The sequence below is a fragment of the Odocoileus virginianus genome, chromosome 26 (assembly GCF_023699985.2).
Source record: "Odocoileus virginianus isolate 20LAN1187 ecotype Illinois chromosome 26, Ovbor_1.2, whole genome shotgun sequence".
NCBI lineage: Eukaryota > Metazoa > Chordata > Mammalia > Artiodactyla > Cervidae > Odocoileus > Odocoileus virginianus.
The window spans coordinates 10,445,480-10,463,327 of record NC_069699.1 but is presented as its reverse complement, the minus strand read 5'-3'; the positions used below and the strand labels follow the sequence as shown (position 1 = coordinate 10,463,327).

At 40.3% G+C, this 17,848-nt stretch overlaps 1 protein-coding gene across 2 annotated transcripts in view; it reads right to left on the bottom strand.

The window, feature by feature from the left end:
• WDR48 (WD repeat domain 48) overlaps positions 1–17,848 on the bottom strand; it is a 47,097-nt gene that overhangs the window by 10,456 nt on the left and 18,793 nt on the right. For both annotated transcript variants that reach the window (XM_070455443.1, XM_070455444.1), the window contains exons 7-13: positions 17,501–17,602; positions 12,547–12,771; positions 10,798–10,872; positions 9,156–9,258; positions 8,218–8,315; positions 4,189–4,296; positions 3,783–3,879 (exon numbers count right to left, since the gene is read on the bottom strand). In XM_070455443.1, the coding sequence (XP_070311544.1) occupies positions 3,783–3,879; positions 4,189–4,296; positions 8,218–8,315; positions 9,156–9,258; positions 10,798–10,872; positions 12,547–12,771; positions 17,501–17,602 (808 nt within the window). The remainder of the gene's footprint in view (positions 1–3,782; positions 3,880–4,188; positions 4,297–8,217; positions 8,316–9,155; positions 9,259–10,797; positions 10,873–12,546; positions 12,772–17,500; positions 17,603–17,848) is intronic.

Genomic DNA, 17,848 nt, shown 5'->3' with positions numbered 1-17,848 from the left:
AGTCAGTTAAAAAAGAAAAAAACCAGAAAAGAGAAACATTAGTTTTAACTTAAAAATAGAGGGAAAGAAATAAAAATGAAAAGTTTCTACATATTTTGATGTTACATTCCTAACCCAATGCCAAGGATGTCTAAAAGCAAGACTTTACGTATTTCAAAAAGTCTATTTAAAATTTCACCTTACAATGTTTAAAGCAGTGATAATATCAAGCAAACAGATATTCTATTTGGTTGTTCAGATATAGCCGTTATTTGAAAATGAATAAACAACAACAGAAGTTGTAATCTCTAAAGAGCTATTTCCAATACAAAAAACCTCGAATAGCCAAAGTAATCCTGAGAAAGAAGAATGGAACTGGAGGAATCAACCTGCCTGACTTCAGGCTCTACTACAAAGCCACAGTCATCAAGACAGTATGGTACTGGCACAAAGACAGAAATATAGATCAACGGAACAGAATAGAAAGCCCAGAGATAAATCCACGAACCTATGGTCACCTTATCTTCGACAAAGGAGGCAAGGATATACAATGGAAAAAAGACAACCTCTTTAACAAGTGGTGCTGGGAAAACTGGTCAACCACCTGTAAAAGAATGAAACTAGAAGACTTTCTAACACCATACACAAAAATAAACTCAAAATGGATTAAAGATCTAAATGTAAGACCAGAAACTATCAAACTCCTAGAGGAGAACATAGGCAAAACACTCTCCAACATAAATCACAGCAGGATCCTCTATGACCCACATCCCAGAATTTTAGAAATAAAAGTAAAAATAAACAAATGGGACCTAATGAAACTTAAAAGCTTTTGCACAACAAAGGAAACTATAAGCAAGGTGAAAAGACAGCCCTCAGATTGGGAGAAAATAATAGCAAACGAAGCAACAGACAAAGGATTAATCTCAAAAATATACAAGCAACTCCCCCAGCTCAACTCCAGAAAAATAAATGACCCAATCAAAAAATGGGCCAAAGAACTCAACAGACATTTCTCCAAGGAAGACATACAGATGGCTAACAAACACATGAAAAGATGCTCAACATCACTCATTATCAGAGAAATGCAAATCAAAACCACAATGAGGTACCATTACACGCCAGTCAGGATGGCTGCTATCCAAAAGTCTACAAGCAATAAATGCTGGAGAGGGTGTGGAGAAAAGGGAACCCTCTTACACTGTTGGTGGGAATGCAAATTAGTACAGCCACTATGGAAAACAATGTGGAGATTTCTTAAAAAGCTGGAAATAGAACTGACATATGACCCAGCAATCCCACTTCTGGGCATACACACCAAGGAAACCAGATCTGAAAGAGACACGTGCACCCCAATGTTCATCGCAGCACTCTTTATAATAGCCAGGACATGGAAGCAACCCAGATGCCCATCAGCAGACGAATGGATGAGGAAGCTGTGGTACATATACACCATGGAATATTACTCAGCCATTAAAAAGAATTCATTTGAATCAGTTCAAATGAGATGGATGAAACTGGAGCCCATTATACAGAGCGAAGTAAGCCAGAAAGATAAAGACCATTACAGTATACTAACACATATATATGGACTTTAGAAAGATAGTAACGATAACCCTATATGCAAAACAGAAAAAGAGACTCAGATGTATAGAACAGACTTGTGGACTCTGGGAGAAGGTGAGGGTGGGATGTTTCAAGAGAACAGCATTGAAACATGTATATTATCTAGGGTGAAACAGATCACCAGCCCAGGTTGGGTACATGAGACAAGTGCTCGGGCCTGGTGCACTGGGAAGACCCAGAGGGATCGGGTGGAGAGGGAGGTGGGAGGGGGGACCGGGATGGGGAATACATGTAAATCCATGGCTAATTCATTTCAATGTATGACAAAAACTACTGTAATGATGTAAAGTAATTAGCCTCCAACTAATAAACATAAATGGAAAAAAAAAATTAAAAAACATAAATAAATAAATAAATAAATAAATAAAAGAAATACAAAAAAAAAAAAAGAGCTATTTCCATATAAAGCCACTATATTTTGTATATATATCAGTTATCTCTACAGGCTACATTCTTAGAAGAATACTGATCAAAGATACAATTAATAAAATATAATAGACTCTTATGAACATAAGTCTCTTCTCAACATACACAAAAATTAACTCAAAAAGGATTAAAGAGATGAATGTAAGACTTGAAACCATAATACTCCTAGAAGAAAACACAGGCAATAAGCTTGCTGACAATGATCTTGGTGGATGATTTTTTTGGATCTTACACCAAAAGCAAAGGCAAGGAAGGCAAAAATAAGTAAGTTGAACTATATCAAACTAACAAGCTTTTACAGAGCAAAGGAGATCATCAACAAAATGAAAAGGCAACCTACTGAACAGGAGAAAATATCTGCAAATTATTTATCAGAAATGGGTTAATATCCAAAATATATAAAAAATTCATACAACTCAATAGCAAAAAAAATGGAAAAATCTGACTAAAAAAATGGGCAGAAGAGCTGAATAGACTTTTCCAAAGAAGACATACAGATGGCCAACAGGTACATGAAAACTTGCTCAACATCACTAATCACCAGGCAAAGGCAAATCAAAACCACAATGAGATATCACCTCACACCTGTCAGAATGGCTGTTAATCAAAAAGATGATAAATGACAAATGTTTGACAGTATGAGGAGAAACAGGATCCCCTGTGCACTACTGATGGGAATGTAAGTTGGTGCAGACACCGTGGAAAACAGTATGGTGGTTCCTCAAGAACAAAACTATCATATCTAGCATCCTACTTCTGAGTATTTATCTGAAGAAAAGGAAAACACTAATTTAAAAAGATATATGCACCCCCATGTTCACTGCAGCATTATTTACAGAAAACCCCACTGTCCACTGATGGATGAATGGATAAAGCAAATGAGCACACACACAAAGAAATATTATTCAGTCATAAAAAAAAAAAAATGAAGTTTTGCCATTTGTGACAATAGGATGAACCCTGAAGGCCTTATGGTTAAGCGAAATATGTCAGACACAGACAAATGCCATATGATCTCACTTACATGTGGAATCTGAGACCAAAAAAGCAAGAAAAAACCCAGAGCTCATAGAAACAGAGAACAGATTGGTGGTTGCCAGATGTTGTGGGGGTAGGAGTAATGGAATGGGCAAAATGGGTGAAGGGAGTCAAAAAGTATGAACTCCCAGTTATCAAATACATTCATCATGGGGATGTGACATACAGAATGGTGACTATATTTACTAATACTGTATTGCATATTTGAAAGTTAATAAGAGAGTAGATCTTAAAAAGTCTCAAGAGAAAAACTTTCTATACATGGCAACAGATGTTAACTATTAACTAGATTTACTGTTGTGATTATTTTGCAATATACACAAATACTGAATCATTATCCTGTACATCTGAAACCAACACATGATATGTCAATTATACTTCAATAATGCTTTTTTTTAATTGGAGGGGGGAAAACTGTTTCCTAGCTTCACTTATCCTTACCTAACAGATTTCTAGAATGCTTTAAGGGTAGAATGTAGCTTTAATTGTTAAAGCTAAGTCATACATTGTGAGAAAACTCAAGATCCCAAAACAGTTAAAATGGAATATTTTCCATTTCCATATGAGAGAATTAAATATAGATTTCTTGAAAAATAATTTTTTAAAAACCCAAATATTGTTTATAAACAAAAAAGATGAGCATATAGCAAAAAACCAGCACAGATCTACCTACTCTTTTGGAAGGAGGTAGGAAAGGAAGGACACAAACTCACATTTTGGATCTGACCCATCGGGGCTGCTGAAGCCAGCATCTTTTGCAGAAACCCAAGCAGCAAAGCAGTCACTCTCATCCAAAGTAATTGTCAACATCTGTCAAAAGAGAAAAATTGTTTAGTGGCATTCTATTTGAATACATTCTTCAAGTAAGTCTCTAAATCCTTATTTATTTGCACTATTTGACTAGAGTGCTAAGCCACAGATTCAGAATTGAAAATGTGTTTTGTATGATTCAATGCAACTACAATTTAATATACTGGGATATAAAAAGGCATTTAAACTGCATAAAATCTTCTCCTTTCAAACTTAAAAACATAGGACTCCAAAACTAATACTTAATCCTCAGCTATATGAGAAATTTTCAACTATCCCAAATTGCACAAATATCAACTGCTAACTTACCCCTGTTTTTAAGTCTACTGAGAACCAATTTGGTACATATACCATCTTAAATCTTTTCTTAATTTCATCTTCAAAATCCACTTTGCCCAAATCTTCAACTTTACATGCCTATACATCAAAAAGAAAGTATGATAATTATTACTATTAAGTGGTCAATTGATTTGACTCTGACTTAGCTACTCAAAATTTTACACATTTGCCTAAATAAAATCGAGATTAAAATATGTTTCAGAAAGAATGTCATCAAACATTTTTATCTTAGAGCATTTACCTTTAAATAACTATCTCCTAGTAAAATTTTAAATTAAAGAACCACAAAATGCTCTTTTTTTGGAAACTGTAATTTAATTTTGCTGATATTGATATAACATACCACCACACTTATCTGTAACCAATGTCAAAGGAAGGGGAAAAAAATCTTAAGGAACAAAAAAGTTTGTAAGCACTTTAAAACTATGAAGCTACGTTTAGATAATAGGTATTATATAGGCAGCAATCTTAAGTTTCTCCTTCTTGACCATTATAATCTTTGTTATTCATTCCCTAAATACCTATGCTCCCCAAAAGTATGTTCCAAACTTCATCTGGTGCCATGGAGCATCTCCAATAAGCTCATCTCAATTCTGAACCACAAGACAGAATGTTCCCTCTACCTCTTCCTCCTAACAGCAACCTGCCTCGTTCCTGAGGGCCATCTCATCAGCCATCTTCTCAAAGGGTGACTCCATGTCTTCTACGTCCCAGAACTCGCTACCGGCATATAGAGACCATCATTCCACCATCACTATGGAAAAACTCTTTCTCTGAGCCCGTATCATTTAGCTGCAGTAAACTGTACCCCCTTTTCCTCACTGCCATCTAGTAACCTCTGTGGCTACTGTCCCACATTCACTGGCAACTTGAGCCTGGCTCAATGTCTTGCAACCCATCTTGCGATCTTGCTTGCTTCCTGGACCACATCCACACTCAGGTGGACAACACACAGGTAGGTCATCGCGGCCTCTGAAATCCTTGACAGGATTCCTACTATAAATGGGATCGTTATTCATGCTACCTGGAACTTGTCTCCACAGTTTCCCACGACATCTTTGTTAACTCTCTACTTTCCTCCTATCTCTGACCTTGCCGCCACCACCTCTCTTACTGCCCTCAGCATGTGACTCTGACCTCTACTCCTTAAAAAAAGAGAAGCCTCAACCAAATCCCCTTAACTTTCTGCCACTGTTCTTCCCGGTGCAAGGAAAAAGGTGTCCCTTCTTGCTGGACCTGGACTGCCTCATCTCTTGAGTCTTGGGGGCCTTGTACCATCATCTACCCTCTCATGTCTCTGCTGGCTTTCCCCCATAAACAGTGAACCATGATCAAATTTCTCCCATCTTAAAAATACCTTAACACCAAAACAAAACCCTCCCTTGACCTTTTCATCTCTAAATCTTCCCCAGTCACTGCCTCCTCTGCCTATCTCACCACTCAAATATCATCAAAGATTGCCGCTATTCAAATTGTTTCTTTACCGCCCAAACACTACTCAACCCACTCCATCTGGCAGAAACTTCCTTCCCAGACACTGTCCTCTTCACTGACTAGGTCCACACGAATGCTCCATTCTGTTATCTCACGCAAACTCTCAGCAGGCTAGCTCAGCTTACCACAAGCTCCTTTCTGAGACAATTAGTCCTTGAGCTGCCACTGGCTCTGAGCGTGCTGACCCCTTTTTGATTATACATCTTTTTGGCTTCTTTTTCTAAAAATTCTTGAAATGGAGATGATTTGGTTTCTTCCATTTTCAGTATAGATGTATCTCCTGGAAACTGACCTTCTCATGGATCCAGTTACAATCTCCAGACGACGATAGCCGAGCCATTTCTCCAGCCCAGCTTTCTCATCCATATATTAGGGTGTACAGCTCTCTGCCCGGCACACACCTCTGCCAGACATCCCACATAAACTCAAACCTGTTACCTCTCTCAGCATGTCCCTTTCCCCCAATAACCCTTTTTCCTCTTATGTTCCCTGTAACACTTCCAAACTAATCCAAAAGCCAAGCACTAATCTCTGTTCCTTCCTTTTCTTCCTGTGTATTTAGTCACTCAGTTGTGTCTGACTCTTTGCAACCCCATGGACTGAAGCCCACCAGGCTCCTCTGTCCATGGGATTTTTCAGGCAAGAATATTGTAGTGGGTTGCCATTTCCTCATCTAGGCAATCTTCCTGACCCAGGGATCGAACCTGCACCTCTGTGTCTCCAGCACTGAAGGCAGACTCTTTACCCACTGAGCCATCGAGAAAGCATCACTCTTATCCACAGGCTTAAATATCTAATTATTCTATTTTTTTTTTAACACCTGCTTGTTCCCACCGTACTCCAGAGGAATATATTTCACTGTATTGGTGCAACAACCTCCTAACTATAATGTGTCAGTCATTACAATAAATACTTCTCAAACATCCCCTTAATATTACCAAGAAATGGGTAAGACCCAGATTTTAGGAATAAAGACAAAAGTAAGAATATTCTGGAGATAATTTGGCTGGCAAGTGGCAGAGCCAAGGTCAGAATGCAGCTCTGTTCAACTCTGAGCCTACGGTCCTAAAAGCACTCCTGACTTCCGTACCTTTGTTTAATGTCATGTCTATTTTGCCTGATCACTGATCTTAAAACCTCAAGGTCTAATATCTGGATGTGGGACACTGCCAGGGACATAAAAACGCCAATGATGGTGCATGTCAGCGAAGTGCCCCATCTGAGTAGAACCACCTCCCATTCAGATAGCAGGACTCTACCAGGACTTCAGCTAGTTAGATTAGACAGTTTTCCTGCTCTAAACTCATCTAAGAATCTTTAGTAAGTGCTAAAAAAAACCGGCCAAGATTCATGAATGCATCTCACTTTTCATCCTCAAACCCCTACTACTCCTTTAGATCCACTCAGGTCTCCAATTATACAAAACTGCTCACCTGGCCCTCAATGAGCATGGCTTTCCTCTTTTGTGTCTTTGTTATTCACTCCATCCTCCTAAAATCTACCCATAATCTACCTGCTGGAATCCTTTAAGGCCCTGCTCAAATGATTTCTCCACGTGAAGTTCTCTTGATTTTTCCAGCTGTAAGTAAACACCTTTGTAGGCCATCCTGTGTTCTGCTGTCCCTCCAACCAGAAGGGATCATTTTTCATCATTTATGACCCTCAACACAGTTCTTTGCACTGTGTTGAACTGAACTGAATATTCATTTAATCCAGAAATATTTGTAGAACAAATATACCAACAACACAAAGAAGCGCCATATGTCAGGATCCTAAAAGCAAAGTTTTCGATTTGTCTATAAATTCTTCAGTGCTATTTAGAATGTGGCTGAATAGCTTAATACATTTCAATTATCCAAGAAGTCACTCTAACATGACTCAAAGTCATAACGGATGCTCACAGTGATGACTATAAATCCTAAGAAATAGCCAAAATTATTCTGTGTGCTCCAGCGATTCTCAGCCTAGGGTGATTTTGCATCCTTCTTCCTCCCTCCCTCTAAGCACCTGGCAACGTCTAGAGCCATTCTTGGTTGTCACAACTGAAGTGGGGGATGGGGATGAAGGTGGTTACTGGATCTGAGCAGAGGCTGAGGGATGCTCCTAAGCACCCTACAATGCACAGGACAGATCCTCCCTCCCAGTCCTGCAACAGATTTATTGGGCCCCAAATGCCAAGAGCGTCAAGGATGTGGAACTCTGAAGTATTCATTTTCAGGGAAGGCAGCATAACACAGTTGGTAATACACTAAACAGAGAAAATGGTTCCATTCAAATTCTGGGTACTTAAAAAGATAAACTATGGCCTTACTTAATATTCACATAAGAATATATATCCCAAAATAAGGCTGCACTTAAATCTTTATTTATATATTTATTGTCTTGGTTATTTTATATATATACACACATACACACAAACAACATATACACATATACATACAACAACAACAAAAAATAAAGGGATACAGAATCCAGTAACCTATATTAAATTACAAAGATACTCACCTTCAATACATCCCAATATGCCACATTATTATTGGTATCTTTGGTTAATATATGTCTCTTATCATTAAGAATGTGACACTGAATAATACTAGCACCCCCTAAAGGAAAAAAAATCCACCCAATTAGTAAAACAATCCTACATTTAAACTCACAGTACAGCAATAATTTTAAGTGACATGTAACGAAGTGTAAATCACAGTAGCCCCGAGAAAGGAGAAGGTAAATCAGAAGACCATATAACTATGTCTAAGGCAATTTAAAGCTAACCAAAGAAAAACTGTCTGATTTTAAGAACAGATTATAGATGAAAAGACTCTTTATTCACATCAAGGGACTACTAGTGGAAAACTGTTAAAGAACAAACATCTTAACAATTTTTTTACCCACTGGGAAAAGTCCAAATGATGACAGGACATCTCTGAATTAGTTCCATCTCTTACTAAAGCTTGCTTCCTATCTTACTTCTCTTTTATGGCTCCTGAATGGACAGCCTATCCTAATGGTAGTGGCACGGACATCTAACTACAGATAAACACATCATTCAATACTCTAGTCCCAAACTCTGACCTTGAAATCAGAGCTGCTACTTCCAGTTGTAGCATGTAGAATCCAGAGGCCAGATCTGACCCATTCTGGCTTGTGCCAAAAGACAACATTGTATCTTTTACAGAGTGGCTGCTGGCTTCACCAATACCATGATTATTAGTCTAATGCTTGGCAGAAAGATGAATTCAAGAAAGACCAATTTTTAAAATCACTAAATAGCATTTTAAAAATATTTTTTCCTTTATTAAAAATAAGTCAATGCACTATTAGCCTTTTCTTGACACCAGAATTACATTTCAAGGAAAGTCATTTCCTTTATTTTTGTCAATCTCTTAGTGACTACGATTAACCTCAATAAAAGGTACAATACCTCCCAGTGTATACTTACTTACCTTTAATAACCTGGTCAGGCTGTGTACAAAGGGGTGTTATAGGGTTTGTACAGTCATTGTCATAATCTCCAGAGGCTCTAAAATTATGAATTCCCTTCAGTGTCTAAAGGAATAAAATTCATTATTTAATCATTTTATGCTTTATAAGCTTTTCAAAAGGTTTAAAGTGGCAAGAAAAACAAAGAGCAAATGAGAAAAACCCAACAATGACATCAACCGAAGAATACTTAGACACAAACTACAATTATCTACTGTGATCAAAAAAATATAAAACAAAAATTGAGAGGGAAGGCTGTCTTTCTGGAGAGAACACTAGGCACTCTTCTGGGTAAAGCTATGTGATCTCAAGCTGGCACAAAGACATTTAGACAAGATACATATGCTTTGTTTTAACAAGTACAAAGAAAGACCACTTGACCAACATACAAAATAAGAATAAAGGCAAACACTTTCTCTTTTGTTATCCACAAACAGTTTGGTAAGCAAGAAAACGGAAATCTTAATTCTTAACTTAAAACTTAACTATTTATTCTTAAATCTTAATTAAAAGTACTTTTTTTACTTCACTCTGCTTAACCTTTATTTCGATCCCTGTTCTTTATGCTATGAAGAAAAAGGAAATGAATTTGAAAAAACAATTCTGCTTTCTCTTATGTTTAGAAAAACAGAATTCTAATGAGCTTCCCTGCTGCACTGGTACCTGGACTGTCTCTTTTCAAATACACTTTCATAAGGTCAGAAGTTATAGTGATCTTTACTGGTTTTGTCAGGGCACAGTGCCTATGCTCAGCACATTAAATGTGCATCTTGGCTCCTGACAAAGAAGTCAGAAGCTGTATTTTGACTATGACCTTAATTTTTATACAATTCTTAGGGTCACACCTGCATTCACAGGGGCTTTCAGATTTTTGCCTGTGTCTAAATTTTGGATTTTTGTCCTGCTACTGAAAGTCATGGCATCTGGTCCCATCACTTCATGCCAAATAGATGGAGAACCAATGGAAAGAGTGACAGACTTTATTTTCTTGAGCTCCAAAATCACTGGAGATGATGACTGCAGCCCTGAAATTAAAAGACGCTTGCTCCTTGGAAGAAAAGCTATGACAAACCTAGACAGCATATTAAAAAGCAGAGACATTACTTTGCTGACAAAGCTGTCTAGCCAAAGCTATGGTTTTTCCACTAGTCATGTATGGATGTGAGAGCTGGACCACAAAGAAAACTGAGCGCTGAAGAATTGAAGCTTTTGAACTGTGGTGTTAGAGAAGACCCTTGAGAGTCCCTCCAGATCAAACCAGTCCATCCTAAAAGAAATCAGTCCTGAATATTCATTGGAAGGACTGTTGCTGAAGCTGAAGCTCCAATACTTTGGCCACCTGATGTGAAGAGGTGACTCCTTAGAAAAGACCCTGAGGCTGGGCAAGACTGAAGGCAGGAGGAGAGAGGGACGACAGAGGATGAGATGGTTGGATGGCATCACCGACTTGATGGATATGAGTTTGAGAAAGCTCCAGGAGATGGTGAAGGACAGGGAAGCCTGGTGTGCTGCAGTCCATGGGGTCTCAAAGAGTCAGACCTGAGAGTGACTGAATTGACTGAGAGTCAGGCTCACGCTGAGCATTTGGTACAGTGGCTCACTTACCCATTTATTTACGGTGGACTTCGTTGTTGCAACCCAAATTGCAGGAGGGGGGTCAGCTGATCTGTCAAGTTCCATCTGAAACAAGGCACAAAAATACCGCTGTATGGAATGTTGACTCTTCCGAACTGCCAGAACCAGCTAAACAAAATTAAATATCAACTCCTTCATTCAACACTGTATGGTGATGATACCACAGGCATGTGTTAAAAACCAGGGATGCAAAGAATGAAAGAGTCTCTCTGATAATGGAATTTAGAGCCCTATATAAATGGAATGGGGTGACATCTTACTAAAAACAAGGGCTTCAAGTTTTAACTGTGGTTAATTTAAGGGTTCTAAATGGGTATAGTCAAAAGGATGACTTACTGTCCCTTTCTGGTTTTACCACTCTTTTATGTTCTTAATAACAAGAAAATAAGTTTCTTTTTTCTTTGGTAATGATTGTAGCAAGAAACAAAATAACCATTCTAACAAGAGAGCAAAAGTAAAAGGTACTCATGCAATGTACCATGCCTACTCCCCACCCAGGAACACAACTATACAATGGGAACAGTTTACTGTGTCCTCCTGAATTTTTAAAATACTGCACATATAAAAATAAATATACACCTATGTACACATTATGCAAACGAAGTGACCTGCCCACTATTCTTCCTGCACCAGGAAACTGCAGGTTTGGAGACATGAGGACAGGGCTGAAACACTGGCAACCAGGAATCCTCTTTAGTTCAAAGTAATTCTCCTTATGTTTATGCCTGTGCTAAATACTTCTCGTCTTTTTCTCCACAGCCCAGATATCCTGGCAGCTGCAGGACTTGCAGTGCAGTTTCTCCTCCACACCTGTCTCTCCCCATCAGCGTGCATTCCTGCACACACGCTGTGTCTCTATGATTTTGGCCTCAACTCTCTTGCTTCTCTAAAGGATTATGGCTTTTGTCCATTAGGCTGTGCCATCTGCTTTAAAGAACTGTACTTGGCCAGTATTATGCGAGCTCTTAGACCACAGGCATCCTCTCAAGTGTCTCATTTGACCTCTCTTCTCTGTTTCAGCTCTTCCTCCTATACTGTGGTCTGAGTGTCAGATGTCACTTAGTTTTGTAGATGATGGGTATTTGAAGTTCTGTTTCCTGCTTTCCTTGTTTTCAGATGATCTCTGAGAAGGGGTTGTTGGTAGGGGGGAGAGTGCTGTCTTTATGCCTCCATTTTAAACCTGGAAATTTCCTCACCTTTGTTTTAATGTGCAATTCTGTGAATATCAGTGAGACTGAACATCTTGTCAGTGATGACTGGCCATTTTTTTAGGCTAGGCTTCATTTTTAGTAGGTGTCAATACAGATGGCTTCTCCAGTACCCACCTCCCAGGACTATTCTGAGGCAGTGATGGTGTGCAATTTGAACCTGCCTCTCCCCCTTCTTCAGGAGCACTCTTCCACATCCCCCACCTGACCCAGTGGACACATCTCTGCTTCCCTGTCCACTCACAGATACCCGAACGCCTCTTATTCCTCCTCTAAGGACAGGGCAGGAAAGCCGGCAGAGCTGAGGGCACCGCGGAGTCAGCCCACAGGATTCGCCAGCGCGACAGCCATCCATCCCGGACATTCCCAGGAAGTCACCGTTTCCTCTACGGGCGGCTACGAGGTATCCTTTTTACAACCTAACAGGTGACTCAGGTTTTAGTATCGATTTTGATGGATTTGGCTAGTGCATGTAACAATCTAAATCATAAAACCAAAACATGGGACATACCTTGAGCACTGGCGCTTTTTCTTCACAAATCAGCACCCGAATATCAGGGTTTCTCAGGTCTGTGCAGTAAATCTTCCTGTCCCTCCCTGCAGAGTACACGTGTGAGAAGGCGTCAGTGACCTGCAGAGCCCACACGCCTTCGTCGTGCACTCGGTACGTCGCTATGCACCTCTGCTGGCCGAGGGACCAGAGGCGGATGGTCCCGTCTGAACTGCCGGAAAGGCACTGGGAACAGAGAAGGCCGAGGTCAGAAGCCTGCCAAGACAGATGCTGCTTTCCTGTGCTCTGCTCTTGTCTTCTCTCCTGACTCTACACTGTCAGAACATCTCTCTAATAACCTGCATCCCTGCCTCTGATAACAGACTTCTGATCAGCACTCATCACAGGCTGGGATGACCAAAGGCAACAACACAGGCTCAAGCAGGGAACCCTCCGAGGAAAACTTCCTTGGTGCCTGGCCACCTGCAGCACCACCATCTTGAGTCCCATTCCACACCTAATGAGGCGGACACTTGGGTGGGGGCCAGCAATCTGGGTTTTCACAGGCTCTCCAGGTCATTCCATCTGCTACACCAAGTTTGACAAGCACTGCACTAGCCCAGCGCCCTGGGTCACACCTCTGTTTTGTCCTCTCCCTCACTGCTCTGGACTCATGATGATTTGCCAGGTCTCCTGGATTTTACTGACAAGAGTCAAATGCAAAATCCAGCTTGCCACTCACTCTGTGTGAGTGTGGCTACTTTCCATATGAGCCTCAAGTTCAACACCCCTTAATACAAAACGTAAACCCTCACCATTCAGAGTTAATATTGGCAATTCTGACAATTTCTGAACGCTCAACCATATGCAAGTTGCTGGTACTCAAATCAGAGCTGAGCACACTGCGTGTGACACAAACAGGGAGAACCAGCCACCCCACATTTGCATTCAGCGGCCTGGTATTCTCTACCAGTTACTGTGGTGACCTGAGGAGAGGGAGAAAAACTTACCTGGGGCGGGGGGGGGGGGGGGGGGGCGGGGTGGCCGGGAATAGTCCTGAGGAGAAAGCAACTGTTGGTGCTGGTATATGAAATCAAAAAGGCAAACAACTTCAAAGAAGAGAAGATAGTTGTGGGCTGGGAGACCTGGATAGTGTTTGAACAGGTGATGCCTTCAGGAATACTAAGGATTAACTGGCCTGCTCTGTGACTTGAAAGGCTTTCAGAACTCTGGACATGTTTAATTAAATAAACATCGTACTAACAGACTCCCCCATAAGCTGTCAGGAGCATCAGTGTTTTAATCACTGATTGTAACTAGTTCGCGAGAGAACCGAGACTAACCAGTGAAGACACTGTCAGCAGTGAGGCTGTAAGGAGACCTTCACCACGTGTGTAGGAACACTGTGCTAGTGCAATGGGAGCAGGCAGGGAGGAGTCCCCCATTCCAGGATGAGATGCTTTGCTGAGGTGGCAAAGCTGTTAGTAAAGCTTTGATCACTCAGCTCCTAGACCGCATATCTATAGGGAATAAGGTCTGACAACTTTAGGATAACGAAGGCAAAGATGATGGGTTGGAAGTCCTCACAGGCTGAGTAACTTACAATAGTAAAGAGGTAAATCCCAAACCCAGATGCACAGCTGAAAGCAGATGAGGAAATGCAGAGTATATTAGAGTTCTACATCAACCTGGATACAGAATACAAAATAATCTTTGATAGTAATCAGTATTCTAAGACTGTTAAAAAGCAGGCCCCCATATAGACAGCAATCACTTTTAAAGCACCAAGTTGGCATATGAGTTTGTAGTATTCAGTAGTATGGTTAGAAGATGTGCCTATTTTACAGGAATTCCTGATGTCCTTTAGGACCTAGAGGGTTCATCCAAACACTTCCCACTGACCCTAACCTTCCACTGGAAAAACATGAAGACCCCTTCATTATGATGTGGCTTCTGGGATTAGGACAGAATGCCCCAAATGGTTCTGCTAAGTCAGATTCAGGGGATCAGATCCTATAGCCTGATCAGGTGCTCTGTGCTTCTGCCAGCAGAGATGAGAAGTACCAGTGTACTGGGGCGAGACTGCTGCTGATCAACACACGGTGCTTCTGGGAGGGTCACTTATACACAGCCAACAGAGAGCAGCCCAGTGGGCAAGTAGGGGGTGAGGAGCGGCCTAATGCTCACAGAGCCCCTGGGCCTCTAAGTTAGATTCAGCAAGATTTGTGTGAGCAAGGAAAATCCTGTGAGTGACACGCAAGGACGTGACTGACTCAGAACAAGATGGCAGCTTGCCCCAATCTCCTCAAGCAACTGACTGAGCAAGTACAAGGAATGAAAAGTCAGCTGGCTTGGCCTGGGAATGTTGGCGCCAATCAAAACAGCTGCAGTGAAGAGAGACCTCAAATAGTAAGATCTGCTAAATGTCCTACCAGAACAAAGGAAGTGAGGCAATAGGCTGACACCAATAGGCTTCACTGGCCTACTATACGTATCTCATCACAAGTCCCTGACTTACAATGCCACCAGAAACCCTAGATGAGAAGCTGCAGGGCAACTCTACCGGATTTAATACATACTCTGGTCCAGTAACCAATAACTGTCTCTTCCATGTTGAAAAAGCTCAAGAATCAGTAAGTAAATGTTTCTTTTGCCTTCTCTCTTTTCGCCAGGTACGTGGCTATTCTAGGTGTTTTCTTGATCAATCCCCTAATGTAAAGATGCCATGTTGTTGGTGGCTAAATTTACATTAGTTTCTTATCGCCAATAAGGAAAATGGATAAAAGGAGAACTAGAGGAGAAAAATTACTGGCTTAATTATGCACTCTAAGGCAGACAGGCAGCTTTTAAAGTAGTACCAATCACCATCTGTGCTTTCAGTAAGGGAAGCTGCCTTGAGGTGAAGTGCATTTATAACCATATATAAGAAAGCCTTCCTCAGTGATCAATGCAAAGAAATAGAAGAAAACAATAGAATGGGAAAGACTAGAGATCTCTTCAAGAAAATTAGAGTTACCAAGTGAACATTTCATGCAAAGACGGGCACAATAAGGACAGAAATGGTATGGATCTAACAGAAGCAGAAGATATTAAGAAGAGTGGCAAGAATACACACAAGAACTATACAAAAAAGATCTTCATGACCCAGATAACCACAATGGTGTGATCACTCACCTAGAGCCAGATATCTTGGAACATGAAGTCAAGTGGGTCTTAGGAAGCATCACTATGAACAAAGCTAGTGGAGGTGATGGAATTCCAATTGAGCTATTTCAAATCCTAAAAGATGATGCTGTGAAAGTGCTGCACTCAGTATGCCAGCAAATATGGAAAACTCAGCAGTGGCCACAGGACTGGAAAAGGTCAGTTTCCATTCCAATCCCAAAGAAAGGCAATGCCGAAGAATGTTCAAACTGCTGCACAACTGCACTCATCTCACACGCCAGTAAAGTTATGCTCACAATTCTCCAAGCCAGGCTTCAACAGTACGTGAACTGTGAACTTCCAAATGTTCAAGGTGGATTTAGAAAAGGTAGAAGAACCAGAGGTCAAATTGTCAACATCCACTGGATCATCGAAAAAGCAAGAGAGTGCCAGAAAAACATCTATTTCCGCTTTATTGACTTATGCCAAAGCCCTTGACTGTGTATCACAACAAACTATGGAAAATTCTTAAAGAGGTGGAAATACTAGACCGCCTGACCTGCCTCCTGAGAAATCTGTATGCAGGTCAAGATGGAACAGTTAGAAATGGACATGGAACAATAGACTGGTTCCAAATAGGGAAAGGAGTATTTCAAGGCTGTATATTGTCACCTTGCTTATTTAACTTATACGCAGAGTACATCATGAGAAACGCTCAAATAAAGCTCATGGGAGTAATGGACCGATGGTATTTCTCATCCTGTCACATTCGTACTCTCCCTTTTCCAACCCTATCACAATCAATTCCAATGATCCCTGCCTATGAAAAAAACGGCAGCAGTCCACGGGAGAGGTGTGTCATAACATAAAATGGTGCTCAGTTTTTGTTTTTTACTGTCTACACTGATAAAAGATCATTTTTCTACTGCTATAGAACAGATAGAATTGTGACTTATAATTCACAAATTATGTGGCTGAATATTAATACATGTTCGAACATTACCAAAATGTTTTTCTTTGAAATGCTGACTTTAAGTTCGATGTTAGATGACAAAACTACAGTCCATATCTACATAGTCAACTGACAAGACCTGCCTAAGAAACCAGACCCACTGTGAGGATATTTTCCGCTGCCAGAAAGCATTCAATACCAAAGATTCCTTCTGCATCAAAAAAGGAAGCATTTTAAATTATTTTAGCCTATATATACGTGTGTGTTTATGGATGGATGCTCAGTTCTGTCTGACTTTTTGAGACCTCATAGACGGCACTCCGCCAGGCTCCTCTCTCTATGGGATTTTCCAGTCAAGAATGCTGGAGTGGGTTGCCCTTAACTCCTCTAGGAGATCTTTCTGACTCAGGGATCAAACCTGTGTCTCCTGTAGTTCCTGCACTGGCAGGCAATCCTTTACCACTGAGCCACCTGGGAAGCCCTTATTTTAGTCTATACATAATTGTAATGTAAATCCATGGCTGATTCATGTCAATGTATGACAAAAACCACTACAATATTGTAAAGTAATTAGCCTCCAACTAATAAAAATAAATGGGAAAAAAAGAAAACATAATTGCAGATACTCACCTGCATTAGAATTATTCTTAGGATATCCCTTGGCCTTTCTTTAAAAGTTATGCAAACAAGATAATTTCAAAATGTGGATTATTATATGTGCAACTGAGTAGTTTAAGGATTTAAAAATCAGACCACAGTTTGTAATGCGTGTAGCTTTTGGTTTAAACCAACTATGCGACAATATAGAAAGTGGGGGAGCTTCTGCTGTGTGATATTTCTGACAAGGTCAGCAGGTAAATGCTCATGTGAACTGCATACCTGTGTGCCATCTCTGTTCAACAGCAATGCTTTAACATTATCTGTGTGCCCTTTCAGCTTCATTAGTTTTGCACATGTTCTTGGATCCCATACTCTTAAAACCTGTGAATCATACAACGTATCATACAAACAATCAAATTTAAATAATAGACGACTTCTATAAATCAAATGGTAACCATTAAGTTCTGTGATGGTAGTACTACTTCAGCCAACAGACAGTGTTCCAGTGTCCAAGGCTCCCAACTTTTTTAAGTGGGAGGAAGCCTCTTTAATGTAAAAAAAATGCACAGGCCTCCCCACTCCACCCTCTGCCCCTGGCACCACACACATGACAGTAATTATACAGTT